This window comes from Lepus europaeus, chromosome 21 (genome assembly GCF_033115175.1).
Source record: "Lepus europaeus isolate LE1 chromosome 21, mLepTim1.pri, whole genome shotgun sequence".
NCBI lineage: Eukaryota > Metazoa > Chordata > Mammalia > Lagomorpha > Leporidae > Lepus > Lepus europaeus.
Window position 1 is genome coordinate 18,533,976 of NC_084847.1, and position 15,073 is coordinate 18,549,048.

Consider the following 15,073-nt stretch of genomic DNA (forward strand, 5'->3'; position numbering starts at 1 on the left):
CCTTAAAGTCGCAGGCCTCCTCGCTCGACAGCCTACGGCCCCGGGGTCGGCTTCGGATCCACTCGGCCGCTAGGGGGCAGAGCTCCCGAAGCGGGTGATTTCCAGGCCCCGCCCCCCTCGGTCGGGAAAGCTAAAGCGTGGCAGGGGCCGGGCCGGGGAAGCGGAGGAGGCGGGTCTCCATAGAAACCTCCACCTGTTTCCGGCCAGGCTGTGCGCGTTTAGGGGCTGCTGCGGGGGCCAATCTCAGCCAGCTCGTCTCTTCCCAGCGGCCTCTGCGGGAGCGGTGGGTGTTGTACACAATCATCATGGCGGCGGCCGGGGCCCCGGATGGTGAGTGCGGAGGGGTTGGCGGGCGCCGGGCTGGGCCGCGGGGTTGCGGGCGCTCCTGCTGGGGAGGGATGCGGCCTGGGCCCGGAGGGAGGAGCTTGGCTCGGGGGCTGGGATTCGGCGGCGCCGGCCTCGAGTCCCGTCGCAGGCCCGGCCCGCGGCGAGCGCCCACCCCCCTAACCCCTTTGCAGGCATGGAGGAACCTGGCATGGACACGGAGGCCGAGACCGTGGCCAGCGAGGCGCCCGCGCGGCCCCTCAACTGCGTGGAGACCGAAGCCGCAGCGGGGGCGGCGGCTGAGGACTCCTGCGCGGCGCGAGGCAGCCTGCAGCCGGCCCCGGCCCAGCCCCCCGGGGACCCCGCGGCCCAGGCCTCGGTCAGCAACGGCGAGGACGCGGGCGGCGGCGCGGGCCAGGAGCTGGTGGACCTGAAGATCATCTGGAACAAGACCAAGCACGATGTGAAGTTCCCGCTGGACAGCACGGGCTCCGAGCTGAAACAGAAGATCCACTCGATCACAGGTGATCCCGCCGGCGCCGGCAGCAGGCGACGGCCGTGCGAGGCGCGGTGCTGGCCGCGTTGCCTCGGTCCGCTCCCAGGGCTCGCAGCAGGCCCCCGACGGGAGTCCTTGCATGCCCGTGGTTACTCAGGCCGGGGGTCCCACGAGATCCAAGATCTTAGAGCTGGTGGGCGGCTGAGCTGCCGCTCCAACCCGGGTCCGACTCTGAGCTTCTCAAACTAAAGTCGCTCCTGACATCGCTCCGTAAAAACCTGTTTTTACGATTTATCTGCGGCATCTGTTCGATTTACAGCTCCTGGGCCCTGTCCTGGGAGATTCTGGTTCAGCGGGTTCGGGATGCAGGCAGGAATTTCTTTTTAGTGAATATCTTAGGTAATTCACCTAAGGGAAGTTTTGGGACTGGTGCTGCTGACTGTCAGACGCGGGGCTTGGACGGTTGCTCGTATTTCTTAATTTTATGTTGTATACAGCGCTTTGCTGTCCGCAGTGCTTTCCAAAGAAGCCTTCTCCGTGTGGCTCAGCCGCCTGAGAACAGGCACTCTTGTTCTTGGCTTCTGTACTCCTCTGACACCTGTTGTTTCGCACGTGATGCATTCGATTAGGTGATGAACAACTTGGAAAGAATGACGGCTAATGTTTATTGAGCCATTGCTGAATACCAGGTGCTGTACCAAATGCCCCACGTGTGTTCTGTCTCTCTAAGTTTTAGAACAGGTCTGTGGTAGAAAGTTCTGGAAATTGGGGCTCAGAGGTTGTGAATTGCTTCGGGACAGGATCCAGTACTGACTTCCCGGTCTTTCCCTTTGCTTGTCTGCCAAGGTCTCCCACCTGCCATGCAGAAAGTCATGTATAAGGGACTCGTCCCCGAGGATAAGACGTTGAGAGAAATAAAAGTGACCAGTGGAGCCAAGATCATGGTGGTCGGCTCCACGATCAATGATGTGTTAGCTGTGAACACGCCCAAAGACGCAGCGCAGCAAGATGCCAAGGCCGAAGAGAACAAGAAAGAGCCCCTGTGTAGGCAGAAGGTGAGTCGGTTCTGTGCGTGTTGGTCCTGAGAATCTGAGCCGTGGCTGCTTACGTTCTCCCTAGAATAAGCTCCTTTTCGGACAGGGCCCATGATGGAAATTCATGGCGGCAGTTGGGTGCGGCAGAGTGGAGGTGCCAGCTACCTGAGATTTGCAGCTTTGTCTCATCTGGCGGGTCAGTGTGTCTCAAGTCTACCTACTTTAGGGTTAAAGCCCCGGTGAGAGGGAGGCTCCAGATCAGGTGTTGGAAAGAGTCAGACATGGGTCTCTCTTTCCGTTTCGTGTCACGTTGAACTCCTGCTTGGACACCTGTTACCTTTGTTCTTTGGTTTGCGGCTTCCCCCAAGTAAACGAGCGCTGAGCTGTGGACCTCAGCAGCTCTCGGGCCCTCTAGAGCCGGCTGTTTCAGACAGCCAGGTGAAACTGCTAGGAAGGTAACTTGGTTTGGTTTGGCCCTCCAGGTTCCAGGTTTTGTCCTCCTTTTCGCATTTTCTGTTGCTGACTTTGGATGGAAAAGATCCAGTTTTTCTTGTGCTTGTCCTAGCCATTTATTTAAAAAGAAAGTTCTTTAAAGTGTGTTTATTTAACATGCAGGGTGATATAGAAGAGGAGACAGACAGTGATCTTCCAACGACTGTTTCACTCTCCAAATACCCACAACAGCCAGGGTTGGGCCAGGCTGAAACCAGGAGCTCAGAGCGCAGTCCAGGTCTCCCACGTGGGTGGCAGGAACTCGAGCACTTGGGCCGGCCCCTGCTGCCTCCTGGGCTCCTTAGAACGAAGCTGAATTGGAAGCAGAGTAGCCAAGGGACTCCAGCGAGTGTTCCAGTATGGGATGTGGGCATCTCAACCCGTCGGCTTAACCCCCTGCGCCGCCAGCACCTGCTCCTAAGAGCCCTTCTGTGTTCAGGAAAACCGCTGTTACTGCACTCTGGAAGGGAGCAGGTGGGAAGATCACCACTTGTGATCTGATCCCACAATGGATCTCACTTGTTGCTGAGCAGCCTTCTAGCCGTTCTTCGAAGTGTTCCAGGAAAACAGGTGTTCTCAACCTAACCTTTGCCCTGAGTAGAGTAGATCCACTCATGCAGCGTGAGCCTTGGTACCCAGAGGTACAAAGATCCACAGCCAGCCGTGGAAGAGGAACACACTTTTTATTAGAGATTCCTGATCCCTCATGGGCTTCCAAAGCCCACTAGGGAACTGGAAAACAAGTGTTTGTATAAACAGCAAAACCGGCCCCTAATTAGGGTGCATATTCATGTGTTTTTGTTTTTTGTTTGTTTGTTTCGACAGGCAGAGTGGACAGTGAGAGAGAGAGACAGAGAGAAAGGTCTTCCTTTTGCCGTTGGTTCACCCTCCAATGGCCGCTGCGGTCGGTGCGCTGCGGCCAGCGCACCGCGCTGATCTGATGACAGGAGCCAGGTGCTTCTCCTGGTCTCCCATGGGGTACAGGGCCCAAGCACTTGGGCCCGCACTCCCTGGCCACAGCAGAGAGCTGGCCTGGAAGAGGGGCAACCGGGACTAGAACCCGGTGTGCCGGCGCCACAGGCGGAGGATTAGCCTAGTGAGCCGCGGCGCCGGCCGCATATTCATGTTTTGCTGTGGAAATACTAGCAATGCTCTGTGCTGAGTGCTGTGCCAGACCCCAGGGAGGACATAGCTTAACGTGTTTCAGCACTGTTTCTAAGAGCCCTGACACTAAAGGCCAAAGCATTGGCTGGTTTCCAATGAGACACTGTACACCTGCTAACATCCGAAAGGTGTGCTATGTGGACTCTTCACTCCCAAATGTGGAATCCAGTTGAGTTTATTTCCATGTCCCTGTCTTCATCTGCACGTGTGTGAAACAGTCAGATAAGAGCTAGCGTTGGTTCACATGGTCACACCCTTGGAGCACAGCATGCCTCTTAAGTACAGGTTTTGAGTTGCTAATGGTAGCTTAGCAGGTTTAGAACTGCTAGGGTGCAGGGAAAATTCTTCACAAGGTGCTTGCTAGGAGTGACTCAGATTAGACTTGCAGCCCATGCGGCTTTGCTCCGTGGAATGCTGGTGATGACGCGTGACGTGGCTAATGAGAGGGCTCGAGGCCCTTGGCTTTGATCAGCCTGGTCGGGAATCCGGCTGATGGCTGCGGTGCCCCTTTGCTGGTAGTCTGGCAGTGTTGAGTGTCTCTTCCCAGGGCATGTCGGCCATGCCAGAGAGAGTTTGAGCTGGCTCATGGCCACCTGAGGCTCAGGTCTGGAGAAGCTGTTCCCCTCTACCTGTTCATTGCCCCATGGTGCCAGCATTAGCAAGCAGTTACAGCCGTACCCGTGAAGCACAGATGGAGGGAAAACAGCACCTGGGCCAGGCAAAAGAGGACTTGTAGGGGCCGTGAACTCCGCCCTTAGACTGAGCTGTCTCGGAGTCCTTGGGTAGCAGGTCTGTGTCATCTTCGCATCAAGGGGTAGAGTCACTAGCATGGCTGTCCGGAAGTGTGGCTCTCTGAGCTCTGCTTAGTGGCCTGGGTCTCCGAGGCGAGAGGAAGTGCACTTTCTAGTCTGCAAGGCTTGCTCCCCGCGTCTGCTGGTGTTGGAGGGGGGCATGTGAAGTGGCCGTCCTCTTGCTCCAGCCAGGAGGGCAGCCACCACCAGGGCTCCCTTCTACCAGGCAGTTAATGCTTCCACCAGTGGTGGTGTGGGTGTGGGGGGAGGAGGGAGTGACACTGTTGAGTCAGCGGGGGGGGGGGGGGGGGGGGGGCGGCCCTCTTGTCTGTTCTGGAACTTTACTGTCCAGTGCGGTAGTTAGGTGCGGCTGCCTAAGAATCTAGTTCCTCCATCTTCCCAGCTAGCTGGTGGCCAGCACAGGTGCAGCACATCGCCACCCTCCCAGAAAGTTCCACAGGGCAGTCCTGCTCCGGCGAGTCAGAGGGCCCAGTGTGTAGCCACCAGGCTTTCAAACCCGAACCGGAAGGCCGCCTTCATCCCGTCTCGAGCGAAACGCGACTGCTGTACAGACAAAGGTGTCATTTCACGATCCCTCTGCCTTGCGTTACAGCAACACAGGAAAGTCCTGGATAAAGGAAAACCCGAGGACGTGATGCCATCAGTGAAGGGTGCCCAGGTAAGCTCCCAGGCAAGGACCTGTGCCCCGCTCCGATGGCCGGAGCCGCCCGGGAGCGCCTCCCTTTGCTCACCCCACCCCCTCCTGCTGTGCTCTTGTGCCTCTAGGAGCGCCTGCCGACGGTCCCCTTGTCCGGCATGTACAATAAGTCCGGGGGAAAAGTGAGACTCACCTTTAAGCTGGAGCAAGACCAGCTATGGATCGGCACGAAAGGTACGCCACTCCGCACCTGCCCCAGGCCAGCGGCGCGGCTCTGCGTCCGGCCGCGCTCCTCGCTGTGCTTCCGCCTCTGAGTTTGCTGTGAGACACCTGCCTTTTGTTTTGGACCCCTCCCCCTCGCTCTCTTCAGCCTGATCCTGGGACCCAGCCATCAATCATGGGCTCCTGGGTTGTACCCAAACATGGGGCCCGAGAGCCCAGCCTGGCCCCTCCGGAGGGCTTTGTGCATTTACACACACTCCGTAAAAATCAGGAGATTTCACATCACTAATTTTTTTGTGGGGGGGGGGGGGGAGGTGGGTGCAAGGGGCTTCTCTTGAAAATAACCACAAGATGTGGCTGCCTTGGCCTGAGTTCCCGCCGCGGCATCGCCCAGCTGCAGCCGAGTGGTTGTTGCAGCTGGCCCTGCCTCTGTCGCCAGGGTCCTGTCTCCTGTGTAGCCGGCTTCCTTCGTTCTTGCGCTCTACCTTGGCCCTGCAGTGGGCGCGGGTGGTTCTTCTCCCCGCCTGTGTTGTGTGTCTGGGCCAGCCTTGCTGTCTGCTGGCAAATGTCTGTGACCCCGGGGTTGTCCCTGCCCCGGCTGGTCACCCAGTCTCGTCAGTCACGCACCACAACTGTCTGTGTCCCCTTCTTTGCCGCTGTGTTGTGCCTGCTAAGGCTGCTCGCATCCTGCGACTTTGTCAGTTAAAAGCAAGGTGGACCTGTTTGCCCCACTGGCTGGGTTTCTTCTGCTCTCTCCCTCCCCACGCTGCTGTTCTCCTTGGTTTCCATGCTCTTTCAGGCCAGGTTCAGATGCCTCAACATAGCATTAGTGACCCTCACGGTGGCCCCAGTCCACATCTTTGCCCTGCTCTGCCCCGGGCATCTCGGCTGCCTCCCTCCCTGAACCTCCCGACGTGCCTTGCTCCTACTCTGCCTGTCCCTGGAACGCTTTCTTCGCACTCCTTATTCTTCATAAACTCCCCAGGCCCTACTTCCGTGTCCCCTACCGCGCCCTCCCCTGCCACCTCCCCACCCTCCACGTGAACCGCCGCCGCCGCTGTTCATGGGGAGCTGTCCCCAGAGCACTCATTACTCTCCGACTTGTCTGTCCCCCGTTAGATTCCCGGAGGGACCGGAACATGCCTAATTCACCTGTTTCTGGCCAGCACTGTAGGTATTCAGTGTTTGAGGTAAACGCTAAAGAGAAGTATAGGGGGGTCCCATCACGCAAGGTGAATTGATTTGAGGGTCATGCCATCAGTGCGATTCCACGTAAAACAGGAAGCAGCTCTCACGGAGAAGCACCAGGGCACGGGTGGTGGGGAGTGAGCTCTTTCATTGCCCGAACGAGGAGAATTCCAAAACCTGGAAGTGAGGTGGTTTGGTTTTGGTTTTGGTCTTTTTTTATTGTTCATCGTGTGCTGGTTCTTAAAATGAGCAAAGACTGACATGCTGTAAATGCTTGGAGTTTTCTAACAATTTTATGGTAACTTGCTCTGTATTCATTTCCCATTCGACTCTAACTGCATGGTCAAAGCGAGAGCCGCACATGTGGAGGGGTCGGCCTGGTTTCGGAGAGGGCCTTCATGCGCTTTCCAGAATGACCGTCTCTGCGGAGCCTGCCCCGTCAGACCCTCGTCCTGCCTCTGTCCTGTGCTTCATCTTCCCCTGTTGCGTTCACTTGCCACAGTGCAGAGACTGCCCGCTGCCTGCTAGAAGCTTCTTTTGGCTTGTGGGCAGCCCAGTGGGAGGCCTTTGAGCTGGTCAGGGAAGACCAATGGTGCCCACGAGTAGAACTGCAGGCAGCCAGCGGGGCTGGGAGGGATCTGAGTCCACCTGCTTGTTCGGTCTTCCAGGGACCCTATTAACGATAAAGTCGTGTAGCACATGCGTCGTGACTGGAGGGACTGCTGTCCCTTGGTTGGAGGCTTTATCTTAACTGGCAGGAGGCAGAGCTTAAGAAGTTGGTTGTGAGCTGCTGGAAGCCTCCTCCCTTATCAGCCTTGTTGAGGAGCATGGCCGTGAACTTCCCACGCCTTCCAGGCTGACCAAGGCTGGGAGCTTGATTCCCAGCCAGGTGAGTGTGGCGGTCGGGGTCCCTCGGGAGCCCAGGGGCAGGCCCTCTTCCTCCTCGCCCCAAGTCCTGTCACCCGAGTGTCACGAGCACACAGGGGAAGACGGCTTGCTCTGGGACATGGCGGCTGGCCACCGGCTTCGCCTTTCTGCGGGCGGATGCTGCTGTGGATGATCTCCCCCTCCCCAGCAGCGAGTCAGCCTCGCCCTAGGGTGCTCTGGGGAGCAAGCGGCCCTCGAGGGCTGCTGCTCTCGTCGTGGGTGCGGTGCGCTGGCTTGTGTGGCAGGCCGCGGTCGCTGCCGCCCCAGGCAGGGCGGCCCGAGGACACGTGGCCATCAGGAGAGCAGGTCCCTGTTTGCAGGGGAGTCGCGCCTCTCATCTCGCTGATGCCATCGGCCAGGAATGTGGGCTCAGCTTCTCCCTGTCTTGGGAGTTTTCAAGAGAAGCCAGAAATGCCTGATTTTTGTGAAATCTCTGTAGGTGTTGCAAGGTGAAAGGTGGTTTTAAAAGTCTCGATCTTGGAGACAACTGGGCCCTGTTGGAGAGCCTGAGAGAGCACCTTCAGGTCCCTTCTCCCCAACCCCATTCCTCAGAGACCAGAGCCCACACAGTGTGGAACTGAAATGTCTTGAGCCACTTGCAGGCCCGGCCCAGGTCTCCAAATTCCTAGTCGCCTGTGTTCAGGTCCTGCCTTTCCAGACTTTTCTTTCTGCAAAGGCTGTAACGAGTCTTTCTCACCTTGACCTAACTCCAGGCTGAGAACTTCCGCTTGCCCCTCGGCGTCTGCTGCTTCGGGGTGAGGGGGGTCACTTCCTGGGGTGCGGGCGCCCTCACCGGCCAGCCCCGCTGCCTTCGCTCACCCCCAGCGGCCTCTTCCCTCGCTGCCGCCCTTTCCTGCCTGCTGTCCTTAAGCCTGCTGCGCAGTGTCTCTGACCGCGGGTGACCCGTGAGCCCTCCGGGGTTCATCACGGGAGGTTATAAACGTATTCAGAGTTTCATGGGGGGCCTGGGTGGGGGCCTGGGTCACCGTGTAGGAAGTAGCCCTGAAGGTGGAGTGGCCCTCGCTCATGTGAGAGCCCTGGGGACGCTGTTGCTCTTCTTCTGGGCCTCCTGACTCTCTTTAGCCCAGGTGCCTGAGACCTTAGCCAGTGCTGGCCACGGGCAGGAAGGGTACAGAGGAGTTCCTTGGGTGTTTAGTGATCATCAGACTCGAGAGAACCCCGGAAGTAAAACAGCTGTGCCCTCAGAGACCCTTACTATCCCACTGCCAAATCCTGTTCTCCACCTGCTCCTAAGGAGTTGCCAGCTCCCCAGCAGGGCAACTCGCAGAGGGTGAGTGTCCGGTAGGCCCCACGACACCAGCCCTCCCAGGGGTCTGCTGAGGCAGAGGAGGTGGGCAAGGAGGGCCTTTGAATAATCTCTGTGATCCCTCTCAACTTAGAGCGGACTGAGAAATTGCCCATGGGCTCCATTAAAAATGTGGTCAGTGAACCTATCGAAGGACACGAAGACTACCACATGATGGTAAGTAGCGCTGGCCTTTGTCTCGCTGGTCCCCGCTTCTGCCTCCTCTCCCCGGGCGTGGGGTTCTAATTGGGCGAACCGGGGCTTCAGGAGAAAGCCCTGTTTTAGGACTCGTGTTGCCTGACCCACCGCCCTGTTCCTGATCTGTATTTTTGCAGCACCTCTTCCCTCGCCCACATACCTTCCAGCAATTACAAGGGGTGCACTTTGTCCTGTCTTTTGGAACTCTCTCTTACCTCCCTCTTATTTGTAATACTTTGTTTCTAGACCAGGAAAATAAATACAAAGAGGTCCAGTGACTTGGCTTTCCATGTAGCATTTTGTCTGGTGTATCGAAACAGAACCTCCCCTGGCCTTGGCATTTGGGAGGACCCCAGCATCCCTCCTGGCATGGCCCCAGGCTGTCCTGTCACATGGCAAGGCCCATGTAGTGAGGACGTGCATCCCCGGAGCACATGTCCTGTGTGGGGTCTTCCCGACAGAGCAGGCTCCTTCCTCGAGGCCGATGGAGCCATTCTCCTGTCTGTGCCAAGCAGAGTGGTCCTCCGGGCAGCCAGGGCAGCACCCGCGTGCCCCAGCCCTGTTCCCAGCGAAGGCTAGCTACGTCAACTCCCACGTGGCTGTGTGGGCCACGTGACCTGGGCGATGCGGGCGTGAGCCTGGGGCCACTGCCCTTCTCCCTCCCACAGGCAGCTTCCTCTGTGTGCACCCGAGTGAGGGAGGGCACCACGTGAGCCCTGTCCCAGGGAGAAGGAGCAGCCAGTGGTTTGGCCTGTGGGTTGGTGCCACAGAAGGATGTGTGAGAAGATCCCCTTGCTACAGGGATATGGGTCGGAGGGGCCTGGGGCGTGATAGGCTAGATAGCCAGATAGATCCCTGTTGGTGTCTGACCCATGCCACAGCCTGGTGGTGCTGAGGCAAGGAGGAGGTGGGCCTTCCGGTCACGGGGCTGCAGGGCTCCTGGGGTCTCCGTGGGGGTGGCAGGACGCCACCAGGGCGTCTTCCTGGCCCTCTGGAGGTCCTTCCACCTGTAGCCTCTCTGTTGTCCTTATAACAAGGATGACAGGCAGGTTTGCTTCTGCCTGCTTGCTGACCTGACTCGTTACTTACTTTCCGGTTCTGGTTCTGCAGTTGGAGCTTAATATTTGCAGCTGGGCCCCTTCACTCCTTTTTGAAATGTCCGTGTTGCCAGTTTGGCCGGGTGAGGTCTGCAGCCCTGGTTGGTTTTGGAGCTGCGTGGTCGGAGTGCAGTGAAGCACTTGGGCCATCTTGTGGGGAGTCTGTGTGGATGGGGAACTGCTCGCTGCCGGGTTCAGAGGCTCGATTCTCCCCGAGCTCACTTCTGGCAGAGGGCAGTTCTGCTCACCTGTGCACCCCCTTAAGCAGCACCCACACTGTTGTCCCATTGAAAGCCCTCGCTTCCCTCCCTGTGCAGTACCATTGCTGAGCTAGCTCACAATTACAAAAGCATGTCCTCATCTTAGAAGACCATTTTCAAAACTTAAAAGACTAGAGAGTGCCCCAACAAACCCATATCCATCCATCCCTGAGAAATGCCCATCGTGGAAATATTTTGTAACTTTTGAAAAAATACCCTTGACCAACGGTGGTGATGTCCTCATTGTCTCCCCCCTCCCCCCCGCCCCCGTCACTGCCACATGTGCCCGCCCATCTCCCTGAGCCTTGGTTTACACGTATGTCCATGGGCAAGGCTGAGCGCTGTTTTGTGTTTCCAGTTTTCTTAATGGTGTCAGGCTGTGTGTCATTATGCCACTTGGTTTTGTTTGTGGTCCAGATTGTGACGTGTCCGTGTTCACCGCAGGTGCATATGATTCCAGTCCACACGTGTTTTTTAACATGCCCGTGTTCATACAGACAGGCCCTATGACTTCAATCGTGCACCCCTGTGCTGATGGCTCTGTCGGTTGCTGCGTTGAGCATTGAGGCCTGTCTCCTTGGGCGTGGGTGCCAGCTTCTAGGGGGCAGCAGTTCTCAGAACCAACCACTGTGTCACCTGGGCGCCTGCCCCACCCCCGACCTCCCTCAGCAGGAATCCCACAGGATGGGCCCAGCCAGTCTGTTTCAATAGAGGCAAACCTTCCAGACGACTCGCGCTCGTCTTGAGAATCCCTGCTTGGGTCTGGCTGTGCGGAACCCCCCCACCCCCCACCCCGGCCCTTTGTTGTTGCTGTTGTTGATGCGGTAGGAGAGTTCCCCGGGTACAGTTTGGTTTTCCATCCCTTTTGGAGGGAGTCCCTTCCCAGCCTGCCCCTGGGTGTTTGCTCCACCTGCTTGGTCTCCAGCCTCTGAAGTACTGCTTGGTTTTCCTTTTTCCCTTCCAGGCGTTTCAGTTGGGCCCCACAGAAGCCTCTTACTACTGGGTGTACTGGGTTCCAACTCAATATGTGGATGCAATCAAAGACACTGTGCTGGGCAAATGGCAGTATTTTTGAAAGCACTTTCACCTCTGGCCCAGCAGACTGACCCCCAGTGACGGACACTGCCGGGAGAAGCCTGCAGCATCCCTGGATTTCAGAGTGTGGAACTTTGTTCAAGACAAAAAGTCTCTGTTCAGTCTAAGGTGATGTGGTGACTGAAGCCAGAGGTGATGTACTTTCGCCATAGCGTCATTTTAACTTAAAATCACCGTTCCCTTTCTTGCAGTCAGCCTCATACCATTTTTAAAGTCAATACGGTGGAAATCAATAAATCTGAATTCCGAACGTGTTGTGTGGAATACTCTTAAGTGTGTTTGAGAGTAGATCTGCCAATATGTTGAAGGGAATGAGTCAGTGCTTTCTTTTTTTTTTTTAAGTGATTTCAATGATTTTCATAAATCTTTGGTTGCAAAATTTGGACTGCGTTGTGATAAATGGGGGTGGGTTTTTTTTTCCCTGTTATAAAATTGTATGCAAAATGAGGGGTTTAGTAAGCCATATTTTGCTCTCCATTGATTCTGATTTAATTCTTTGCCCTGCTTCATTTTCTCACTTCCTTGATTTTGAGTTTTTTGTGTTAAAAAAACCCAAAGACGCCAGTTCCTCTTTTGGTACCTCATCAGCACTTCCTTTCCGGAGCTGCCCATGCCGGAGCTGCTGCTGCTGTGTAGGTGTGCGTGGTGGGAGAGGGGCGCCCCACGCCCGCTGCGATGCTGGCGGGGCATCAGGGAGTCTCACTCCTGTCTAAACATCTGCCCTTCCGGGCCCGGTCTCTGGGGCGCTCCACTGTTGCTTCCGTGGCCGCCCGCAATCCTCATGGAGCTTGGCCTGGAGCCCTGCCTGGCGCGGCGGTGCCTGAGCCCCAGCCCCCAGCACGCGGAGGCCTCTTCGAGGAGGAGCCAGGTAGCCACAGATCCAGATTCTTCTTCTTTGGGAAGTTTTTGAGGAATTCTAAGCAGTCCGATGATGAGTTCAATCAATCATGCGTTTCCATTTGGTCCTTGCGCTCATGCGTTCAGTTCAAGTGTCCTTTATCCCAGGATCAGAGCCGCTGCCTTTCTCGGAAGAAGACCTCCGACCCAGGGTGGCGGCAGGTGGCGTCTGAACACCGGAACTGGGATAAGTGGCTCTCCCGATCGGCTCGCCCTCCTTCAGTGGCCGCCGTCACTCTTGGCGCCCGGGAGCCGCGGCCGTCCCCTCTGGGCCTGACTGCCTGCCTGCCATCAGGGACAGTCTCTTGGTGAATGGTGCCCGCTGTGCTGTGTGCTCTTTCTCCGCTGCTGTCTTTGCGATTCTCCTCTCGCTGGTCGCAGGCTCGCGTAGTAAGTTTCCGCGAGTTCTCCAAGCTTCCCGTTTCGGATTCCCCGCCGTCCCTCGTCATTCTGTGAAACGTATTAGCATGTGTTCACCTTCGCTGTCTGTCCCTTGTGAGCCAGTGACTGATCTCCGCTTTTCCCTCCTAAGCCGTAGCTCGGGCATCCAGCCCACCTAGGCAGACTCTGGCTTCCCGTGGCGTAGTCAATGCTAGCTTGTGTGTCTGGGCAGGAAAAATCTACTCTTGTGTTTTTGGGGCATAGGTAACGTAGGTGAAGCGTAACGTAGCATCCAAGAAACCGCCTGACTTTCTTCCCTTGCGAAAGGAGCGCTCGTTGTGGCTTTTCTGCCCTCGGTGGCCTCCCTGTGCTGTGGCCAGACTCTCACAGCGAGCAGAGCGCGCCCTCGGTGGGAGTTGTGCCCTGTGTGTTGCCAACACCCCCCCCTCATCTGTGAGGCGTGCCCCACCAGTGGCACACACGCGCGCTGTTGTGTCTCTCAGAGCACGTGTTCGGGCCTCCTCTCTGGCCCCGCGGTCCCTCCCACCAACTCCCCATGCTCACCCTGTCTTGTGGCCCCAGGGCCTCGCCCGCCACGTCACCGTGTGACATCCTTGTCGGCCCTGCCCGCGTTCCATCCTGCCCCTGCTGCCCGTGGGCAGAACCGCTTCTCACGCAGGCTGGTGCGAGCCTTCGCATCTTCAGTACAATGGTGCTTTTTTCCTTACTCGGAGATACTATATCAATAAATAATAACGTAAGTGACACCTTCTCCTAGGAGCTGCGTGCGTGTTGCTCTGCGGAGCTCCCCACGTCCGCTCCGGCCGTCTGGAGCCCTGGCTCCTGACCCTGTCTGCTTGGAAGACCTTGCTGGGAGCTCCCAGGAGAGCAGAGGTGGGCGGCACCGGGAGCCCCTAGGAAGGGTCTTTCAGCTCGGCGTGGGTCTCGGCAGGGTTCGCTCGCCCGTCCCTCAGTCCGGTGAGTGGTCTCTTTCTGTACTCGTGTTTCTTACAGTCTACAGTAGACCGACTGCGCCTGTGCGAACAGCTGAAGCCCTTCTCCCCGTAGGCAGCAGCCCGGCGTCTGTCTGTCTGTCTCCTCGGGATCCTTTCTGCACGGTCCCCTGTCCGGCAGAGGGACTGTCTTTCTCTGTCTCCGTGGCAGGGGCCACGCAGGCGGACAGAGGGCAGGACAGGGCAGGGCGCTTGCGTGATTCGAGGGCAGCGAGCAGGATGGGGCTGCTCTGCCTTCTGGAGCTTGTCCCTGTGCTCCTCGCCAGCTCTCTGCTCCCGCACGTCCCGCGGAGGCGACCTTGCAGCCGCTGCCGGGTCAGAACTCGCGAGGTGGCCGCGGGAGCCGCTGGCGCTCTTGGGGATGGAGCGTGTTCATCCGTGCCGGGCCTTCTGCGAGCAGCATTAGCTCTTTCTAAGTGAGGTTGGTCTGAGCAAAGGAAGCACTTTCTGCTAATCTCGTGCACGTAGTAGGGGCCAGGCGAGGCCCTCCGTAGGCTCCTTAGTTGCTGCTTTACCTTCAAGGGCCAAAGAGATTACCTTTGCCATGTCGCTGAGAGGTTGCCATACTTCACCCCCAGGGACTCCTCCTCTGAGTCTTACTTTAACCTCGTGCCTGGAGGAGCCGTTCTGGGCTCTTGTGCTTGGCCCGGCCTTTCTTCGCCAGGGGTTAGCGAAGGGAATGGGGAGAGACTCGGCGTGCCAAGGGCCGTGCAGGGGCAGCCTTGCTTCCCGCCCTCTGCCGAGGGAGGCCTCTTCCTCTCGCTCCCTGCCTCTGCCGTGCCCCTTGTCCTGGGGGGCGGCCCCTTGGTCTGGAGGCTTTGTGCTGACGTCCCCTCCGCTGTGGACGGCGCCTGTTTCCTTCTGCGTCAGGCCCAGGAGCCTTTGCGGAGTCGCAGGTGGTCGGGAGCCCTCTGATGTGCTAGATGGACCTGCCAGCCCGGGTGGTTCTACTGCTTTCTGAGTTTCTAAGAACCTCTCTCTGTGTCTTTCTTACAAACTTCTGCAGAGTTATTTGACTGTATGTGTAAGTGCCATGTTTCCCTGTGGTGTATGCTCTGTTCTGGTTTCTGTTTGGGAGGAGAGGAACGTATTTAGTGTTAGATTTTGCGCTGCTGGATTTTTTTTTTTTTTTTAAAGTGTAACCTTGACTAGCTGTCTTATTGTTTATCCTGTAAGATTAGTCTATCAATTAAAGTTTGATAAATAATCGCGCCTCCTTTTCCTTCCATTTCTTCCTGCGCCGAATTTAGCCACACTGGGGGATTAACCAGCATTCAGAACTGGGCCCAAAGCCATGTTTTTTGCCAATGCTGGCGTTACTTGTTCAGCTTTAAGTATATTCAGATTCCCTCTCCACTAAAGACTGTGGATATGAGGATTTGATTGGGTTTACTCTGGAGTCGTCCAAGTCCCCAGCTTCCCAGCCGGCCGCCCCCAATCAGGAGAGCCCTCCTCGGGCTGGGAGGCCGCATGCCTCATGGGGGCTCTCCCGCCATGGAGCCTTCAAAGACATGTTTAATAAAACACAGA

At 57.2% G+C, this 15,073-nt stretch overlaps 1 protein-coding gene across 3 annotated transcripts; it reads left to right on the top strand.

Moving 5' to 3' along the window:
- The first annotated feature begins 194 nt into the window (after window positions 1-194).
- UBFD1 (ubiquitin family domain containing 1) lies at window positions 195-11,502 on the top strand. Of its 3 annotated transcripts, none has more exons than XM_062179606.1 (7): window positions 195-330; window positions 519-848; window positions 1,667-1,875; window positions 4,915-4,980; window positions 5,088-5,193; window positions 8,697-8,779; window positions 11,122-11,502. In XM_062179606.1, exons 1-7 carry the CDS (start codon window positions 306-308, stop codon window positions 11,230-11,232), a joined length of 930 nt encoding a protein of 309 aa, XP_062035590.1. In that variant the 5' UTR covers window positions 195-305; the 3' UTR covers window positions 11,233-11,502. The 3 variants fall into 3 exon arrangements, with proteins under 3 accessions (XP_062035590.1, XP_062035589.1, XP_062035588.1); XM_062179605.1 differs by lacking the exon at window positions 11,122-11,502 and adding an exon at window positions 6,301-6,351 and having other exon boundaries at window positions 200-330; window positions 8,697-8,780; XM_062179604.1 differs by having other exon boundaries at window positions 210-330; window positions 11,259-11,502.
- Window positions 11,503-15,073: the final 3,571 nt, after the last annotated feature.

What these genes read in the sequence shown, in the direction of transcription:
- UBFD1 (XM_062179606.1), top strand. Translation starts at nt 306, where the DNA reads ATGGCGGCGGCCGGGGCCCCGGATG. An exon ending in AGCCCCTGTGTAGGCAGAAG is followed by an intron (nt 1,876 to 4,914) that starts GTGAGTCGGTTC and finishes CTTGCGTTACAG; the next exon opens with CAACACAGGAAAGTCCTGGA. An exon ending in GCTATGGATCGGCACGAAAG is followed by an intron (nt 5,194 to 8,696) that starts GTACGCCACTCC and finishes CTCTCAACTTAG; the next exon opens with AGCGGACTGAGAAATTGCCC.